The sequence below is a fragment of the Macrotis lagotis genome, chromosome 1 (genome assembly GCF_037893015.1).
Source record: "Macrotis lagotis isolate mMagLag1 chromosome 1, bilby.v1.9.chrom.fasta, whole genome shotgun sequence".
In the NCBI taxonomy this organism is placed as follows: domain Eukaryota; kingdom Metazoa; phylum Chordata; class Mammalia; order Peramelemorphia; family Peramelidae; genus Macrotis; species Macrotis lagotis.
In genome coordinates, this window is record NC_133658.1 from 221,025,429 (window position 1) to 221,047,036 (window position 21,608).

The 21,608-nt window shown below is 38.4% G+C and overlaps 1 protein-coding gene and 1 pseudogene across 1 annotated transcript in view; both read left to right on the forward strand.

Moving 5' to 3' along the window:
• Nucleotides 1–488: 488 nt before the first annotated feature.
• The window catches only part of YIPF4 (Yip1 domain family member 4), a 28,680-nt gene continuing 7,560 nt past the window's right edge, over nt 489–21,608 (forward strand). Inside the window, exon 1 of the mRNA XM_074209677.1 lies at nt 489–845. Within this exon, the coding sequence (XP_074065778.1) occupies nt 764–845 (82 nt within the window). The 5' untranslated portion in view covers nt 489–763. The remainder of the gene's footprint in view (nt 846–21,608) is intronic.
• LOC141504584 (protein LTO1 homolog pseudogene) lies at nt 859–21,602 on the forward strand (annotated as a pseudogene).

Sequence of the window (21,608 nt, forward strand, 5' to 3'; positions counted from 1 at the left end):
AGCAAGTATAATGTAATGGGAATTAACTTTTGGGGACAAGTGTTTCCTATGTAGATAGCTCCTTGAGAACAGTTTTTTGATTGTTTTTGCCTTTTTAATAGTCTTTTGTCTTTTGTAATATCACTTTTAAGAAGCCCCACAACAACCCAATTCACTACAGGTTCCCAGGAGTGAAGGACTGGAGAGGACAGAATGAAGTTGGATGGAACATGGGAGAATGACGAGAAGAGAACGAAGGGAAAAAAGGGCTTTTCAAAAGAAAGAACGCCCCAAAGTAACAAAGGAAGGGGGGGGGAGACAGAAAGGCGAAAATGGACAGCCCGGCGCCTCCACCAATCACAAGTCAACTTCCTCGCCGAGCCCCGGGGAGAACTTCCTGAAGCAACAATGAGACCGGCCAATCGGCGTGATCCTCGAGGCGGCCAATCGGCGGCCGCATTACAAACGGCCAATGGGAGGCCTCCTGTTAGTGTTATGGTCCTGTCAGGGCGCCGGCGTCGTGGGGCTTGGGCGCTCGCCACCGCCGCGGCCCGGCTCGGGGTGTGGACCCCGCTCCGCTCGAGCCCGCCGGCGGCCTCCCGCTCGCTTCCTCCGCTCGCCTCCACCCCAGCTCGAGGGGCCGGGAGCCGCCGCCGTTTGCGCGGCCGGGGCCGGGGCCGGGGCCGGGGCCGGGGCCGGGCGAGGCTGCGTGTCTCGGGGTCGGCGCCGCCGCCTCCACCTCAGAGCCTGGGCCCGGTCGCCGCCGCCTCCGCGGGGCGGGGAGATGCAGCCGCCGCCGGGGCCGCCCCAGCTCTATTCGCCCACTAACGGGGACTTCACCTTCGTTTCTTCCGCAGACGCTGAAGGTGAGGTGTCGGCCGTCCCGGGGGGCCCTGAGGAGGCCGGCGCCCGGGGCTGCACTTGGTTTCGGCCTACTCGGAGCCCCGGCGGCTGCGAGGGGGCAGGGACGGGCCGGGCCGGGCCGGGACCGGACCCAGACCCACCCAAACCCGCCCCGGTGGCGCCTGTGGGAGGTTTGGGAGATTCTGGGCTCCACTCTCGGACTTGTGGGTGGGAAAGATGACAGGCAGGGAGGGAGGACGTGCGCACCTAAGACCATTCACGTAGCGCTTTAAAGTTGACGTTTTCAGGGATACGAGAATAAGAACGAAACGGCCCCTTCCAGCAATTGAGATTGTTCTCGCTTGATTCTCAATAAATGTTTGTGATTGATTTGATTTCAATTGTATGAGTAAGAATCTGTCATTAGCAGCATTTTACAGAGAAGGAAATAGGATCCGAGACATCGATTAGTAGAGGTTCAGTGACACGGCCAGAGCCTTAGAGGCATTTCTGACCGGCACCTTCGGTAGTGTACTTATTTACTCGACCTGAAAAGCTCCATCGAAGTGACGTTACCGGTGTACACAGAAACGCTGACACTGTGCAGTGATCAGCTGGGATTGCCTTGGCTCTTTTCAGCAGTACGGTGATCCAGAACAATTCCAAAAAATTCAGTGGCGGAAAATACTGTCCACATCCGGAGAAAGAATTATAAAGTCCCAATTCAGATAGAAGCATTGTTTCGCTTTTTTTTTTTGGTGGTATTTCTCTGTTGTTCTGTTCTTTTTTTTCATTAACATGACGAATGTGGAAATATGTTTCTATGATTGCACATATGTAACCTAAATCAGATTGCTTACCGTCTTGGGGAGGGAGAAGGAGGAAAATTGACAACTCAGATCTTATAAAAATGAATGTTGAGGGGCGACTGGGTGCTGCAGTGGATAGAGCACCGGCCCTGGAGTCAGGAGGGCCTGAGTTCAAATGCGGCCTCAGATGCTTAATAATTACCTAGTTGTGTGGCCTTGGGCAAGCCACTTAACCCCATTTGCCTTGCAAAAAAAAGCTAAAAATAAAAGAATGTTGAAAACTCTTTACATGTCATTGGAACAAAATGCTATTAACACGGGGGAAAAAAGCAACGTTACCAAAAGAGCACCGCTTTGGGGGTCCTAAGTTATTGAAGTCCACTTAAGATGCATTTAGGATTTAATGAGACACCTCATTGTCTGCTTGTTGACAAGAGTTGTAAAGGATCTATAATATAACTCATATAACTCATTTCACATGTGAGAAAGCTTGAAGTTATGGTTACAAAGTTAGTAAATGTTAGGGCCAGACCAGGTCTTGAGCTCTGTGCACCTAGTGATCCAGTTGGAAGTAGCAACTAGGAAAGGATTTGACACAGTCCTATGACACAAAGTATTGGAAGAAAAGTTGGCTGACAAAAACTGTAGCAATATCTATAGTCTCTGTACTGATGTTCCTTTATCATGCCTAATCATCTTTACACCTACATTTTTGACTCTTACTCTGCACAGTAGTGAACTTTTTAAAAAGTATCCTTTGTTTTTATAGGACCTGAATTTTGCAATGTCGTCCTCCTGCCCCAGTTATCTTTTATACAAAAAAAGAAAAATAGCAATATTGCAAAAAAAAAAAGTCTGACTTAAGGAATTTTCAACATTTAGAGTCCCTAACCCCAACAAAAATGTCTGGGAAGTGCATTCCCACATTTCTTCATTGATGCACACTTTATTATTTGAGTTTGTAAAACTTTAAAGTGCTGTATAAACGTTACATAAAGATAAAATCTATGTTCTTAGCAATAGAATTTCTGGATCAGAGGGTTTGGACGCATTAGTCATTTTCTTTGCAAAATTCCAAATTACTGTCTGAAATGATTAAACTAATTCAGAGCTCCACAAAAAGTGGATTGCTGTGCTTGTCTTTCCATAGCCTTCCATTGATGATTTCTACCTTTTGTCCTCATTGCCAGTTTTTGAGGTGTGAGGTTAAACTTGAATTGTTTTGATTTATATATTTCTTTTATCATTATTTAAGTTTTTACTTTGAAGAAGGGCAAGAAAGCAAAATGGTTATCTGAGGAAGCTTTACAAATAGTTGAGGAAATAAGGAAAGCTAAAGGGAAGGATGTACTTAATTGAATGTAGCCTTCCAGAGAATAGCAAGAAAACAACGTTTTCTTAAATGAGCAACACAAAGAAATAAACTATATAAGAAAGTTTGTAACATCACAGATAAGATAGTGTGGTTATTGATCTAAAGCCAGATATCTTAGAGAATGAAGTCAAATAACCCTTAGGAAGCATTGCTAGGAAGTGATGGAATTCCAACTGAACTTTTTAAAACCCTAAAAGATACTGTTAAAGTGCTGCACTCAATTTGCCAATAAATTTGGAAAGCTCAGCAGTGGTCACTGGATTGGAAAATATTTTATGTCCCAATCCTGAAGAGAGACATTGCCAAGGAATGTACAAATTGCCAATCATTTACACTCATTTCTTAAGCAAGATGATGCTTAAGATTCTGCAAACTAGGCTTCAGCAATATGTGAACCAAGAAGTGTATATTTTCAAAGATGCAGAGGGACTAGATAACAAATTGCCAACATTTAATGGATTATGGAGAAAGCAAAGGAATTTCAGAAAAACAGCTACTTCTGTTTCATTGACCGCACTAAAGACTTATACGGTGTGGATCACAACAAAATGTGGCAAGTCCTCAAGATGGGAGAAACAGATAATCTTGTCTCCAGAAGGAACTTGTATTCAAGTCAAGAAGAAACAGAATGGAACATGAATTGGTTTAATGTTTTTTAAATTAATTTTTATTAAAGATATTATTTTGAGTTTTACAATTTCCCCCCATCTTACTTCCCTCCCCCCACCCCCACGGAAAGCAATCTGTCAGTCTTTACTTTGTTTCCATATTGTACCTTGATCCAAATTGGGTGTGATGAGAGAGAAATCATATCCTTAGAGAAGAGACAAGAAGTCTAAGAGGTACAAGATCAGACAATAAGATATCTGTTTTTTATAAATTAAAGGGCATAGCCCTTGCACTTTGTTCAAACTCCACAGCTCCTTATCTGGATACAGATGGCACTCTCCTTTGCAGACAGCCCAAAATTGCTCCTGATTGTTGCACTGATGGAATAAGCGAGTCCTTCAAGGTTGATCATCACTCCCATGTTGCTGTTAGGGTATACAGTGTTTTTCTGGTTCTGCTCATCTCACTCAGCATCAGTTCATGCAAATCCCTCCAGGCTTCCCTGAAATCCCGTCCCTCCTGGTTTCTAATAGAATGATAGTGTTCCATGACATACATATGCCTCAGTTTGCTAAGCCATTCCCCAATTGAAGGATATTTACTTGATTTCCAATTCTTTGCCACCACAAACAGGGCTGCTATAAATATTTTTGTACAAGTATTGTTTTTACCCTTTTTCATCATCTCTTCAGGGTATAGACCCAGTAGTGGTATTGCTGGGTCAAAGGGTATGCACATTTTTGTTGCCCTTTGGGCATAGTTCCAAATAGTTCTCCAGAAGGGTTGGATGAGTGAATTGGTTTAATATTGGAAAAAGAGTACAAGTCTATATGTTGTCACCTTATTTATTTACTTATTTAATGCAGAATACATTATACAAAATGACTCGATGTAAGCTAGAATTAAGATTTCTGAGAAAAATACCAACAGTCTCATATATGCAGACTGCATCATTTTGATGGCAGAAAGTGAAAAAGAGTTAAGAAGCCTCTTGATGATGGGCAGCTAGGTGGTGCATTGAATAGAACACTGGCCCTGGAGTCAGGACCTGAGTTCAAATGTGCCATCAGACACTTAGTAATTGCCTAGCTGTGTGACCTTGGGCAATTCACTCAACCTCATTGCCTTAAAAAAATTTTTTAAATTTTAGAAAAAAGAAGCCTCTTGATGGACAGCAGAACTTGGTTCATGCTGGATGTAGTATTCTAGAGCCTGGGATACATCACTCTTGAATTCTACCCTAGATGCAAGTAGTCTCAGTGTACTCTGGATCTGTGATCTGGGACTTGGTAGGGAACAGAGCTGCCAGTTTGGTACCTGTTCTTATACCCTGCACAAATTTTGGCTATTCTGATTGGATTTTTCTTGTCCTTATGTACAACCTCTCCTTTTGCTGAAATATTCTGTTGGTGGTTCCCTTCTAGACCTAGTTTATACAGATTTCTCTTTGCCAACATTGGCAGGAAAAATGACTCACTGATTTTTTTTTTTTCTTTGCTTTTCTGATCAGAATTTCATGTGGTTACATTTTTATATCTATTTGCATGAACTTCACTGTATCTATTATTTTGACTTTTTATTTTCAACATATGGACTGAGAATTGAAGATTTAAACTTAAGATACTTAACAAGATATTTGCTATTCTTGATCATTATTTAATTTTATAAGCATGAAAAGAGTCAAAAAAGTTTTGTTATTGGAGTCTGAAGAGTAGGGTTCAAATAGCAACTCTTTTATCTTATATGAAGGACCTGGAAAAAGTTAGATAATTTCTCTAGGCCTTGGTCTGGGTGAGAATGGGTGCACTAAAGCTGTGATTGTATAATAGGGATTTACTATTATTTGGTGACAGTATTTCACAAAGTAAATTTAACTACAAGATAGAGAATGCTGTAATATTGCCAAGAATTTGAGTGATGTTTGTTTATTCACTTCTCTTTGAGTTTTGCTTTGATATTTGAGGAACTATGACTGCCTACAAAGATGAACTGTCTTTTTTTCCCTCTTGTTAAAACTATTAAGAAAAAAGGTATGGGCCAGCTAGGTGGCGCAGTGGATAGAGCCACTGGCCCTGGAGTCAGAGGAGTATACCTGAGTTGAAATCTGCCCTCAGATACTTAATAATTACCTAGCTGTGTGGCCTTGGGCAAGCCACTTAACCCCATTTGCCTTGCAAAAACCTAAAAAAAAAGTATAAGAAACACTTCTGAAAAAAATTAAAAATGGTGATTATCATCTTTTTTAGACTTTCATTGATAAAGTTTTTATTCAAACTGATTTTCTCTGGAGAGACTTTTTTTCTCTATTTTTAATAGAGAATAGTCGTTCAGAATTTGTGTTTTAAATTCTTTTATGGACAAGGTGCTGTGGAGGAAATAATTAAACATTTTCTGCCTTCCTAGAATTTCCAGGTTTCATTAGTAGTTCTAACTGTGGAGATAACTTAGTTTAATAGTTCTCTAAATCTCATTATTAAGAAGGAATAAAACAAGTAGATGTTATGTTTGCCACTGGCATAGAGGATCTCTTATGTGGAGTCCAAATAGAAAGGGGATACGTTATCAATTAAAGTTCTCCAAGTGTCCTATATGAATATAATGAAGGGCTGGTATCATCAAGTCTCAGGCTGCTACAGAACCTTATCAAAAATAGTTCTAATTCATGAGGTCTGCCTAACAATGAACACTGTTGTCCAGTCAAAGATAGGCAGTTGAATTATCAGTGTATTTAGTTAATATTTTAGTTTATATATCTTTTCCATATACTGAAGATGAATAATGAAGTGGACCTGAAATTGAATAGGAAAAGAGAATCACTTGGGGTGTCTTCAAGAAACTGTGCATGCAGCACTTGAAATGATCCCGACTCTTTGACTGGAGACCATCTTTTTTTATCTTGATATTATTTTATTTTTTCTAATTACATGTAAAGATAGTTTTCAACATTCATCTTTCTGTAAGTTTTGAGTTCTCATTTTTTTGCTTCCCTCCCTTTCCCTGCTCCCCCTGACAATGAATAATTTGATATAGTCTATCAATCATGTTCAACACATTTCAATATTCCTCATGTTGTGGAGAAGAATTAGAACTCAAGGGAAAAATTTATGAGGAAAAGAAAAAAGCATAAAAAAATTTTTTAAAGTGAAAATAGTATGCTTTGGTCTGCATTCAGAACTCCTTAGTTTTTTTCTCTAGATGTGAATGACATTTTATATCACATGTCTTTTAGAATTGTCCTTCATCACTGAACTGCTTATAGGAACTAAATTCTTCAAAATTGATCATCATATAATGTTGCTGATAATACAATGTTCTCCTGATTCTGCTCACTTCACTCAGTGTCAAATTCATGCAAGACTTTCTAGGCTTTTCTGAAGTCCACTGGCTTTTGATTTCTTACAAAATGATGGTATACCATATACCATACTTTTTTAATCCATTCCCCAAATGATGGGTAACCCCTTCAGTTTTCAATTCTTTGCCACTACCAAAAGAACTGCTATCAATATTATTGTACATGTTTCCCCCTTTTTACCATCTCTTTGGGATACAGACTTAGTTGTGAAATTGCTGAATCAAAGAGTAAGCACAGTTTTATTGCCCTTTGGGCATAGTTCTAAATTGCTCTCCAGAAAGGTTGGATCAGTTCACAACTCCACTGACAATGCATTAGTGTCCCAGTTTTCCCAGATCTCCTCCAACATTGATCATTTCCTTTTTTTTTTGCCATTTCAGTCAGTCTAATAGGCATGAGGCTCAACATTCATTTTTACAAAATTTTGAGTTCCAAATTTTTTCTCCTTCCCTCCTTCCTGCCCAAGACAACAAGCAATCTGATATTGGTTATACATCATGTTAACATAATCATATTAAATATATTTCCACATTAATCATATTGTGAAAGAAAATTCAGAACAAAAAGGAAAATCACAAGAAAGAAAGAAAAAATTTTTAAAGTGAAAATAGTATGCTTCGATTTGCATTCAAGGCTCCATAGTTCTTTTTCTGGGAGTGGATAGCATTTTCCATCACAAGTCTTTTAGAATTGAAAAATCCCCCCCCCCTTTTTAAATTTAAATTTATTTTTTATTAAAGATATTATTTGAGTTTCACATCTTTCCCCCAATCTTGCTTCCCTCCCCCCTCCCCCCCACAGAATGCACTCTGTCAGTCTTTACTTTGTTTCCATGTTGTACCTTGATCCAAATTGGGTGTGATGAAAGAGAAATCATATCCTTAAAGAGAAGTCTAAGAGGTAACAAGATCAGACAATAAGCTATCTGGTTTTTTTTCTAAATTAAAGGGAACAGTCCTTGTACTTCAAACTCCACATCTCCTTATCTGGATACAGATGGTACTCTCCTTTGCAGACAGCCCAAAATTGTTCCCGATTGTTGTACTGATGGAATGAGCAAGTCCTTCAAGCTTGAACATCACTCCCATGTTGCTGTTAGGGTATACAGTGTTTTTCTGGTTCTGCTCCTCTCACTCAGCACCAGTTCATGCAAATCCCTCCAGGTTTTCCTGAAATCCCGTCCCTCCTGGTTTCTAACAGAACAATAAATAGTATTCCATGACATACATATACCACAGTTTGCTAAGCCACTCCCCAAATGAAGGACATTTACTGGATTTCCAATTCTTTGCCACCACAAACAGGGCTGCTATAAATATTTTTGTACAAGTAATGTTTTTACCCTTTTTCCTCATCTCTTCAGGGTATAGACCCAGTAGTGGTATTGCTGGGTCAAAGGGTATGTACATTTTTGTTGCCCTTTGGGCATAGTTCCAAATAGCTCTCCAGAAGGGTTGGATGAGTTCACAGCTCCACCAACAATGTAATAGTGTCCCAGATTTCCCACATCCCTTCCAACAATGATCATTATCCTTCCTGGTCATATTGGCCAATCTAAGAGGTGTGAGGTGGTACCTCAGGGAAGCTTTAATTTGCATTTCTCTAATAATTAATGATTTAGAGCATTTTTTTCATATGGCTGTGAATTACTTTGATCTTCTCATCTGTAAATTGCCTTTGCATATCCTTTGACCATTTGTCAATTGGGGAATGGCTTTTTGTTTTAAAAATATGACTCAGTTCTCTGTATATTTTAGAAATGAGTCCTTTGTCAGAATCATTAGTTGTAAAGATTGTTTCCCAATTTACTACATTTCTTTTGATCTTGGTTACATTGGTTTTATCTGTGCAAAAGCTTCGAAATCATCTAATTGGTTTTTGGTGATGTTCTCCAACTCTTCCTTAGTCATAAACTGTTCCCCTTTCCATAGATCTGACAGGTAGACTAGTCCTTGATCTTCTAATTTCCTTATAGTATTGTTTTTTAATGTCTATGTCCTGCAACCATTTGGATCTTATCTTGGTAAAGGGTGTGAGGTGTTGGTCTAATCTAAGTTTCTTCCATACTAACTTCAATTTTCCCAGCAATTTTTATCAAAGAGGGAGTTTTTATCCCAGTGGCCAGACTCTTTGGGTTTATCAAACAGAAGATTACTATAATCATCTCCTGCTTTTACACCTAGTCTATTCCACTGGTCCACCACTCTATTTCTTAGCCAATACCAAACAGTTTTGATGACTGATGCTTTATAGTATAATTTTAGATCTGGTAGGGCTAAGCCACCTTCTTTTGCACTTTTTTTCATTAAGCTCCTGACAATTCTTGACTTTTTATTTCTCCATAAGAATTTACTTTAAATTTTTCCTAACTCGTTAAAGTAATTTTTTGGAATTTTGATTGGTAGGGCACTAAGCAGATCGTTTAGTTTTGGTAGAATTGTCATTTTTATTATATTAGCTCTACCTATCCATGAGCAGTTGATATTTGCCCAGTTATTTAAATCTAATTTAATTTGCATGAGAAGTGTTTTATAATTGAAAAAATCCCCCTTTTAAAACCAGTATATCCTACTGATGATTGGTGCAAATTCTACATCACCACTGATTCAGAAAAAAATAAAGAGATCATGTAATCTATGTGTTGTCAATGAGGGCTCATATACAGGAAGGCAGTGAAAAGTTTCCCCCCAAGCAGGGAGCAAAAAGGTAGGTTGGTTATATAGTAAGAGCAAGAGATAACATAAGGACACCAGTGTTGCACTGGTACTCCCAGAATGTTTAAAGGACTTAGAGAAAATTTCCAAGACATTGAATAGATCCTTGCATAAGGACTTATGGAGAAGCATGTACAAAAATTATAAAGAATAGGAAACAAAAGGTTTGTAATCTATACTGCTGGGAGAATTACCTTTGTGTTATATATTGAATAATATATACATGAAATGTTGATGCATAAGACTGATGGTTTATTACCATTTTGAGTATATTTCATGCATTGAAATTTGAGAACCAATACTTTAATATTTTCACATTTATTAACTCTAGCCTCAATGCTTTCTGTGCATATTTAATCTGATATAATTGCTCTTCCTGGCTTCATATTCCTAAGAGCCATTTCTTCTTTCTCATGGAGCACATCTGATAAAGTATATAAATGTTATAGTTTTACTTTCATCAGTTATGAGATTGGAAAACTATAACCCACCTTATTTTTTCATTTTGTTCTCCTTCTACTTTTTTTTTTTTTTTTTTTGTGAATGGTCTTGGAGCAATCATACCATACTGGTCTCATGCCAAGCTTTCTACAGATACATTATCTTCTCCAGAATGCTCTTTTTTTAGGTGAGATTGCTCATAATAAGTCATTTTTATGTGTGTTTTGCAAATTAGTTTATATTTTAAACTTGTGTTATTCTTAGCTATCATTTTGTGAAGTTTGTTAAGGAGATAAGTTTCCTAACTATTCAAGTTTAAAAGTTCTTTTGATCTTTGTTGACAATTGCTTTTTATCATTTAAGCTTCTCTAGGAAAAGGTAATTGACCATGCTGATAGGTTTTCTTTGACTTCTTTCTGTTAATCAGTAGTTAGTCATGGTATAGTGGATAATTCAGGATTTGAATTCTTCCTGGGATCCTTGATAGTGTGACACTATGGGTAAGTCACTTAATCTCTCTGAGAAACAGTTTTCATACTTTGGGTCTGCCACTTAACCTCTTTGAGCATTTGTTTCCTTTGCTTGTAAAATAAGGATAATATTGCACATGGTTGTGAGAGTAAATTTGATGATTGAATGAGAATATATGTATAAATTTGCAAGCCTTAAAATCTTACATAAATGCTAGCTGTTTTCATCATTATTGCATGTGAGCTGAATGAGTAGTTCAGAATGACTCTGAGGTTGTGAACCTGAGAAGATTGTAATGCCCTTGAGAAAAATAGGGGAGAGTTAGTAAAGAATTTGGTTTTGACTATCTTCAGTATGAACTGTATTATGAGATACCTAGAGATGTCCACAAAGTAGCTGATGATGCAGGACTGTAGCTCATGAGAGATATTAGGGTTAAATATATAACACTAAGAATTATCTCTACCGCTCTGTCCCAATGGCTTGTGTGCAGCTAGCTGGGGCCTGGAGGACTAGGCTGCCTTGGGGGTGGGGGGGGGCTGGAACCAACCCAGGCCATGAACCAGACCCCAGACCTGTTTGACACCATCATGATGGCAGAAGAGAGATAACCATGTTGAAAGCTATCAGGAAGGTTATGCCAAAGGCAGTTGTCTAGATCTGACTGAGGGAAGATGCTATAGAGTGTCCCATGGCGCTAACATTGGGTCTGAGATTGGGCTCCACCAAAGTTTTGCATTTACGTGGAAATGTGTGTTTTCTGAGAGCACCACTGGGAAGAACAGTAAGAGGAGGATGCTTGACTCACTACTAGGGATGTTGCAAAAATTCCCCTACGCCACCCCCACTTATGCCCAGCTTCATGAAGATCTGGACAGAATTAGAGAGAAGTTTGCTCTTTGCTTGGGGTTCAGCCCAACTTTAGAGTCAGTCTAGAAGCTCCACACTCTCATTTTGAACACAAGAAGACAGAAGAAATGTTAAGGAACAGATGCCTGTGTGTCAAGTGTTTAAAAATGAGATTCAAGTTCAAAGATCACTGGGCATTCGTTGTCCTGAAACGAGGGTTTCAGTCTTGCCATGAAAAGACTTGGTCAGGCCCTTCCTGCCCCTCCATACAGGCCTGTTCTTTGGCCTGGATTCTTTTGCCTTGTGGCCTTCATGAAAAGGTGGGGCTTCTTTGTAAAAGAAGAAATGGGAGGATCCCTTGGCTGGGGGGCCGGTCACTCCAGACCCTCCTCTTCCAGTCCTGACCTCAAAGAAATCGTAAAAGGATTTGAGAAGGGAGATTGAAATATGCAAGTGGAGAATTCCCAGCATCACCACCCTATGGAATTCTGGTCTTTAATTCTGTGTTAGGACCAGGACCATTGGTGCCTCATTGGTGCAGGGCTGTTTGAATCTGACCCCGTATAATAGATTCACAGTGGCAGCTAATGGCAGTTGGAGTCCTCATCAGAGAAGGGAAACAAAGAAAAAACATCCCAGAAAATAGTTTATCAACTAATCTTACTTTCCTTCAAGTTAGCCATTCCCTTGGAGGTGGTTAAAGATGAGAAACTGTTTGACCAAGATTAAATGTTGTGCCATGAAAAAAAAAAAGAATTATCTCTACAGAGATGAATTTGAACTGAGGTGAGTGTCCCAGGCTAAAACCTTGGATTAAGATCCATGATAGGAGACTGAGGAAACAACTGCCAGACAAATAGGAAAAGGACTTGGAAAGAACAGTATCACAAAAACCCAAAGAGTATCTGGGAAGAGAAAGTGATCTAGTGTCAAATGTTGTAAAGAGATTAAGGTTAAGGATTAAGAAAAAGCCATTAACTTGGCAGTTGAGATCTTTAGCTTTGGAGAGATCTATTTCAGTTGCATTTTGAGACTGAATGACATTGAGAGGATTTAAAAGGGGGGGGGCAGCTAGGTGGTGTAGTGGATAAAGCACCGGCCCTGGAGTCAGGAGTACCTGGGTTCAAATCCGGTCTCAGACACTTAATAATTCAAATCCGGTCTCAGACACTTAATAATTACCTAGCTGTGTGGCCTTGGACAAGCCACTTAACCCCATTTGCCTTGCAAAAACATAACATACATACATACATACATACATACATACATACATAAAAGAGGGTAGGGAGAGGAAAAGGAGGTATTTGTTATATGACTTTTTTATGGAGTTTAGTTGAAAAGATAAGGAGAAATATGGGACAATAAGGATTGGGAATAGTCTGATCAAGTGAGGATTTTAAAGGATCAGACCTATGTGTTTATTTGTAGGCAGCAAAGAAAGAGCCAGTAAATAGGGAGAGATTAAAGATAATGGAGACTGTCTTTTGAAGAAGATAAGAGGGGATGTGTTCAAGGGTGCATGTAGATGGGTTGGCCTTGGCAAAGAGAAGGGCCATCTCTTTATCTGAGAACAGAGTAAAGGAGTGATGTGAGATGAGGAGCAGGGAAGGAACTTTCACTGAATGGCCTCATTTATTTTGGTGAAATGTGAGGAGAGATCCTCATCAGGTGAGAAGAGAGGATTCTGTGGGAGACAAAAGGAGATACAAGAAAATTTGCCATAGCCACTGGTGAAGAGTGGGCTAGCAAATTGAAAAGGAAGGTGTAAAAGGATTTCCCTTGCTTTGGTGTGAAGCATCACTTTAGAATAGATGACATAAATTTGTGGTGGATCTAATCAGCAGTTTCATGATTTCTTCTAGCTCCATTCAGCTGTAAATGAATAAAAATGAAGGAGACAGATGACAAATCTAGAGTTTGGAAAGGCATGCTGGACAATCGTTCTAAGAGGCAAGGGATTCAAGAGTAAAGGGTGGTGAAAAATTGAGTTGGTTCACCAGGAAGCTGAAATAAAAAAGGGAGGAAACTGGGACAATACAAGGATGAATGCCTGGGAAAGAGATGGAATGAATGGAAATCATATTGAGAATGAAGAATAGAATTAAGACCTGTGAGGTTTAGAAAAGGTGGAATGATAATATGATGAGATAAAGTTTGGAGTTTATTATGAAAATGGAGCACTTCTGGGCTAAGAGTATAGTCATCTATCTTAGTGCGTTACTGAGTGGAGGAAGAGTTCATTGGAACTTAGGGTAGTTGAAGGGAGATCTATCCCTTCTCATCTTCTATAACAGTTAAGGTATGTGCATTGGATGTATAATATTGACTCTCCCTGCTATATGGGCTGGAGTTGGGGTGGAGAGTGAGACTGTAAGCTAGGCACTGAGCTAATTGAGGGAAAGAGAATAGTCTGAGAGTTTTTAGATAATGGCCATCAGGATCTGTATTAGATGATTTTTATAACAGAAGGTTGCAATTTATTTATACTAGTAACTGAGGGAGAAAGGGAAGAGTATACAATGTTTATAAAATTACAGAATGGATTACATATACACAATTAGTGACTTTGGGGTAGACAATACATTTAGCTAAGGATTGGGAGGAATAATATGAAGCAAAATCCACACACACTTCCGTCTTGAACTAAGTGAAAGAGAAGGGAGAGAGAGAGAGAGAGAGATAGGAAATAAGCTCCCTATCCCAGCATTTAAAGGGAATTGAGCTTTTTCCTCAAAGGGAAAGAAGTAGTTCTTGAAACATCCCTTCTAGGCTAGGATCATCTCATAGTTTGGTAGGGAATGGATTCAGTCTTGGTAGGAGAATTGAAAAAAAATGGGGGTCAGCTAAGTAGTGCAGTGTATAGAGCACTGACTCTGGAGGCAGGAGGACCTGAATTTAATTCTGGCCTCAGACACTTAATAATTGCCTAGCCATATGACCTTGGGCAAGTCACTAAAAACCCCATTGCCTTAAATAAATAAAAAATTTTAAGAAAAAAGAAAAATGGGCAAGTCATTGTGGGGCATCTCTGCTTTAACTATTTTCTAGATCAATTTTGGGCAGATAGGAACTACTTTGACCTCCAAGAGCATCCATCTTGTCATCTCTAGCCATCTGTCAAAAGGATTAAGGATTCCTCTGCTTCATAGAAGGCACAACAATCTGACTTTTCCAACAACAGTCTGCTTCTTGTTTCTATGGCAGGATTTAGAAGGGCTAAAGGGTTCCTGTGAAAGAAAAGATTTATGGAAAAAGAGGAGCAAGGATTACTTTGAATCCAGGTTCTCCTCTTGCTTCTACTCAGCCTTGGCTTTTTTTTTTTACTTAAAAAAATTTTGGACTAAAAATTTGGACTAAATTTGAACTAAAAAACCCCATCTGTAACTAATGTCAGTACTTGTCCAAAACAGCTTGAGCATGATGGTACTTTTGCTAGCCCATCAGGACCAATTAAATTTGTTAAACCAGTCCCCAAGTACTAGTTGGCCAGCTCAGCAATGGTGTCTCCAATCTGATAGGAGAAAAAAATACATGCTCATCCCTGTTGAGGTTTCTTAGGATACTCTTCCCCTTTTTGTTTAGTATTTCCACTAGTTTTAAAAATACATATACTGTTTCTAATTGAGTTGTTTCAGTGGTGTCCAGCTCTTCCTGACCCCACTTGGAATTTTCATAGCAAAGATACTAGAGAGGTTTGCTATTTCCTTTTCTAGCTCACTTTTCAGATGAGACAAATAGGTTAAAAGACTTATTCAGGGTCGCACAGCTAGTAAATGTCTAAGATGGCATCTGAACTCAATTTTCTGACTTCAAGCCTAACACTGAATCTACTGTGCCACCTATCTGCCCTCAAAACTTGTAATTCAACCACCATTCCTGTTGTTTAGATAATGGAAGCAGCATTGCCTGGGTCAGGAGATTAGGAAAGAAATCAATGTCCTCATCCCAATTTTCCAGGATATAATGAATTATATATCTGGATATAATATGACTCTCTTTCCTCTTCTTCCATGTACCTGGTAGCACTATCCTCTATCCTCTTCCTACCCCACACAGAGAAGGGCAAAAGATCAAGATTTTCCTCATAGTTTTAGACCAGAATAAAAAACAGGGGTGGAAGGTAGAAAGGGGGTCATCTGAGTAGACAGAAATGGAGTTGTATCAAAGCACAACAGTGAAAAAGATCAGCAAACAGCAAATGAAGATGTAGTATCCTTGAGGATTAGTCTGAGTCCTTTCCCAGGACAGGGCATGAGGTAAGAAAGCATTTCAAAAATGCAACGCCATCCCCTCTTATTTTGCAGTGCCTTCTTTTCTTTTTTTTTGAAAGATTTTATTTCACAATTCCCCCCCCATTTTTGCTTCCCCCCCACCCCCCATAGAAGGCATTCTGTTAGTCTTTATATTGGTTCCATGTTATACATTGATCTCAGTTGAATGTGATGACAGAGAAATCATATCAATAAGGAAAAAAATAAAGTATGAGATAGTAAAATTACATAATAAGATAACATTTTTTTTCTAATTTTAAGTCTTTGGCCTTTGTTCAAAGTCCATAATTCTTTATCTGGATACAGATGGCACTCTCCTTTGCAGACAGCCCAAAATTGCTCCTGATTGTTGCTCTGATGGAATAAGTGAGTCCTTCAAGGTTGATCATCACTCCCATGTTGTTGTTAGGGTATACAGTGTTTTTCTGGTTCTGCTCCTCTCACTCAGCATCAGTTCATGCGAATCCTTCCAGGCTTCCCTGAATTCCCATCCCTCCTGGTTTCTAATAGAATAGTGTTCCATGACATACATATACCACAGTTTGCTAAACCATTCCCCAATTGAAGGACATTCACTTAAATTCCAATTTTTTGCCACCACAAACAGGACTGCTATAAATATGTTTGCACAAGTGATATTTTTACCCTTTTCCATAATCTCTTCAGGGTATAGACCCAGTAGAGGTATTGCTGGGTCAAAGGGTATGCACATTTTTGTTGCCCTTTGGGCATAATCCCAAATTGCTCTCCAGAAAGGTTGAATGAGTTCACAGATCCACCACCAATGTATTAGTGTCCCAGATTTCCCACATCCCCTCCAACATTGATCATTGTCCTTTTTGGTCATATTGGCTAGTCTGAGAGGTGTGAGGTGGTACCTCAGAGAAGCTTTAATTTGCATTTCTCTAATTATTGATTTAGAGCATTTTTTCATATGGCTATGGGTTACTTTGATCTCATCTATAAATTGTCTTTGCATATCCTTTGACCAGCAATGCCTTCTTATTATGGACTTGAAGTTGAAATTAGAAAGGAAAAGGAAAGTTCTGATAAACATTTTACCTTCTCTCCCCTTTGGATGACAAATTTGGAAATCAACAGCAAGTGAATACAGATTGCTGAGTGGTAATGGTATACAGTGAATGGGGAGCAGTGAGCATTCCAACCTCTCCATCCACAAATCATAATGAAGATTAGTAAAAGTACAAAAGCTGTAGGAAAGGGTGGTAAGGAAAACTTTTGTTGTTTGGCCCTTGTTCTATAAGATGACCACATCCAGAGTCATCTCCAATTGTCCTGTTCCATATCTGGCCACTGGGTCCAGATGACTCCAGAGGAGAAAGTGAAACTAGGGATTTTGCACAACCCCCCTCCCTACCCTGAAGTCCAATTCAAGTGCATGTCATGGTATCACTTCTGGTGTGATCTAATCTAGAACAAAGGATAAACAATAACCTCTATGAGTAATAGTAGTCCCAATGCTGATCAGTTGACCCAAATAGCTCCCTCCTTCCTTCCTTCCTTCCTTCCTTCCTTCCTTCCTTCCTTCCTTCCTTCCCTCCCTCCCTCCCTCCCTCCCTCCCTCCCTCCCTTACCTGTGGGTGCTCTGAAGAAACGTTAGGCTCCAAATCATTCTGACTTTCATTGATTGGACAGTAGGTCCCAGACCAAGCCTCAGTTTCTCATTCTTTGGTCTCTGATTGGCCCAGCATGAATGTAAATAGCAATTGTTTCTGTTTTGGCCAGAAACCCCGAGGGTCTGCCCCTCAGATTGGTTTTTTTTTTCACTATGCAAAAGAGACTATTCTTTGCTTCATTTTTTCTTACCTGCCTTAAACACTGAGTGAAGAAAGTAGTGATATCTAGAAGGACCTAGGTCTCAATGAGAACCAGAAGATAGGAGTAAGAAAGGAGAAAGAAAGTTGGTTAACTATGATCCAGGCATTCTAGAAGTCTTAGTGGAAAAGGCAAATTGGAATGGAACATTCCAAGGTGGTAGGGGGAGGGGGAAAGGGAGAGTGAGAGGTAAGATTGAGGGGTATGGGGAATGGAGTTTGTATATTGGCATCAGGAGCATAGTAAAGTTTTCCTGTGAAGGCCCTAGAGGTTTGTCTCAAATATTATAGAAATAGAAAAAAGTACGGGGAGCCTAGCTAGGAGAAGTTTAAAAAATATCATTTTAATTTTAGTTATTTCTTCAATAATTTCTGAGAATTATTTCAAGTCACTTTTCCATTTAGTATATCTATCCCTGCTTGTACTCGTTTTGCCACACAATATTTTTAAAGCTCCAGCTGAGTAAAACCTATTAAAAATTCTGTCCCAGAATTAAAACTTCCAACAGTAATTAACTGTGAGTAAGCACATTTAAGACAGGATGTGAACTTCCCTTGAGATGGTTGTTGATGTCTTAATTTTAACGAAGTATCATAATAGCTAAAAGCTATTAGTGGCATATGTGTAAGAGGTAACCACTGGCTAACTAGCTTGTCTTCAGTTTCTTCCCACCCTCCAGTCCATCCATCATGTTGCTACCAAGTTAAAACTTTCTTGTACATAAGTTTTGGTCATGCTATCATCTTAAAGCTCTTTCATTGCTCCCCATTACCTATCACTCTATGATTTCTAAGTTCATCTAGCTCCTTGAACCTGGAATGTTCTCTCTTTGCCTCCATGTGATGGATTTCTACCTAACCAAAAGCTCCATTCAAATGCCACCTCCTTCAAGTCTTCCCTGAGTTTTCCCAGACTGTAATGATCTTTTATCTGGGCCTTCACTTAGAATTAGGTAATACACTTATGTTTTACTCTGTTTTATACCTCACCCTAATAGACTATATGCCTAAATGAGGGCAGAGACTTCATTACTTATACTTTATGTAATATCTTATGTTTAATACAATGCCACAACTCGGAGGTAATTGATAAATATTTGTTTCAATATAATTCCACATTGATTCTTCCTTATTTTGTACAACAGTATTAGTCAAAGTGGGGGCATATAAAGTTCATATTATTGAATCATAAAATTTAGTGTTAGAAGAGATTTTAAACATTATCTAGCCTAACTCCTCTCAATTTTACTGATGAAGAAGCTTAGCCCCAGAAAGATTAACACAAGATAGTAAGTAATAGAGATAGGATTTGGATCCAATTTTCTGATTTGAAATTTACACCCTTTCCCCTGGAGAAAAGGTTTAGGACAAATTCTTTGGGGTATAATAAAGAAAAAAATTCTTTTGGGGTATATAGGATAAAAGTATTGATAGTCCAACTCTGAGTGCCAACTTATAACAGGTTCATTTTTATGAATTTCTACAGTAATTAGAAATACTAGAACAGTAATAGAGAAATTGAAAAGTAAAGAAAACCACTGGGATGTTTATTTGCAGTTGAAGACTGATAGGAGATCAGGATTCTAGGGTAACAACTCTAGAAACATGAAAAATACTAAAAAAGGTTGTAGGGAAAAGGAGAATTAAAAAAAAAGTTGAACATTTTGACCCTTTGACTTGTTAACTATGTACCCTTGGTTAAGTCAGTTCACCTTGCTTGGTTTCAATTTCTTCATCTGTAAAATGAAGGGCCTGTATTATAGTACATTTAAGGTTCTTTCCTCCTTTAAATTCCTTTGACTCCATAATTCACTTCAAACTATGAGAGAAGTGAAGCACTGGAGTAGGGTGTGAGAAATTACCAGATTTGAGGACTTAAAGGGTCATTATGTATATACATATGTAAGTATGTGTAGTTAGTCTATGGCAAGTGATAAAATAGAGAGGATTATGAATTTGATGATTCAGGAAGTTGAGAAATGACCTAGAATTTAGTAGTGAAAGAAGCAAAGATGGACTGAGTGATAGATAAATCACATGTGTATCAGAAAAGAAGAGGTCATTGAGGAATGGTGTTACTAAAATGGTTTGAAAGCTATAAGTGGGAGTGATAAGTATGCCAATTCCAATCCTAACCTTGAAAGTGGGGGGGAAATGGCATTTATTGGAGAGGGCAGGAAAAAGATGTGATATTTTTACTGGAGAGTCAGTTCTGTTAAGAAAATTGAAGCTAGGTCTTTGGACTTTGTTCATGATTAAGGAGGCAGAATTTAAAGAGTGCAGTGGAATAGAGGAAAAAACTAAACAAAAAACAGTCCTAATCCATTTGGAGTCAGTGTAGAGAAGAATTGAGGCTGTTGAAAAATGGTTTCAGGATGGGGACTGTAGCATGGAATGTGCATCTAATGCAGGTAAGATTGAATGACCAGCATTGGAAAACTAGTACTCTGGGAAGGAGATTGGTTTGTCTTGCTCTGGCAACAGAATTTAAAGAATAAAAGACTGGCAAATTGTATTTACCTCAAAGTTTGAAATGGAATACCAAAATGAAATGTCATGAAAGATGGCTTTTGATGGTACTGTGACTTTTACTCTTATCAGTTTAATGAAGAAACTAGGAGACTAATAGAAAAGACCTCGGTGAAATTTGATTCCAGGTGAAGATCTGTTTTTATAACTAAGATAAGACAAATTCCTCATCTGTCATTTGTATTCTGTGCCTTTCCAGACTTTTCTCCCTTTCTACATGTTCTGTGCTTCAGCCAAAGTAGATAGCTCATCATTCCTAATGCATCTCCAGTGCTTTCTTTGTTCTCTTTAACCCTCAAATCTTTTTGACAGGTTTCCTTGTTCAGGGCATGATTTCCAAAATATATAAGGAATTGATTCAAATTTATATGATTTTATTTTTTTTTAAATTTATATGATTTTCAAGGCCTAGCTCAAATGCCATTTCCCCTAAGCCTTCTCTATTTCCTTTCTTTCCTTCCTTCGTGGTGGAAATTTTTTCTTAACTTGAAACTTGCAGCATATCTTGTGCAATTTTTATGCACTTAATGTTTTCTATTCAGCATTGTAGTGATTATATAGTTGCATGTGTATCTGTATACACATTTATATTTGTATATCTTTTCTAGCACTTAGAATAATGCTTTTGAACAAAGTAAATATTTAATCAATAAGTAATTTGTAGACTTTTAAGCATTGAAAGGCTTAATAAATTCTCTAATAATGAAGGAATCTACTTTGATAGATTATCATTTTACTCTTTTATATGTTATTGTATTTAAATCTTTTGAATTTTGTATATTTCTATGTACATTTTAGAGAGGTAGAATATAATAGCTCATTGACTAGGAAGCTGGAAGATCTGGGTTTTAATTCTGGTATATCACTATCTTTTGATGTGACCTAAAATATGTATTTGAATCTCTGGGCTTCTTTCCCTCATTTACAAATTGAGGAAGTTGAACTAGACAACTGGAAGATATTTAGGTACTTGAGCAGCTTGATGGTGCAGTGCATAGAGCACTGGCCTTGGAATCAGGAGGTCGGGAGTTTGAATCCAGTCCCTGACATTTATTACCTGGGTGACCTTGGGCAAGTTATTTAACCCAGATTGTCCCAAATCCAGGGTCATCTCGTTCAGATGGCTCTGGAGGAGAAAGTGAGACTGGTGACTTAGCACAGCAACCCTCACTCAAATCCAGTTCATGTGCTTGTCATGGTATCATCTCCCTGATATGATTTTCTTCAAAAATGAAAGACAAACATAATTATTTACGTACTTATTTCCAAAATTTTTTAAATTCTCAATGTTCACAGAAGTATTTGAATTTTAATATTTGAATTTTAATACTATTTGAAGATAGAAACAGTTGATCTTATTTATCTTTTCAATCTTCCCTAGTTGTTGTACTCTAGTGTTGTATTATTTCTGATAGGTGTTTAATGTATATTTATTGAGTAAATGAACTAAGTTGTATGTAATTTTTTTTATTAAATCACTAACATTTATTCAACCTCTCTATTTTCCCCTTTTTTCCTCTTTTCTTTA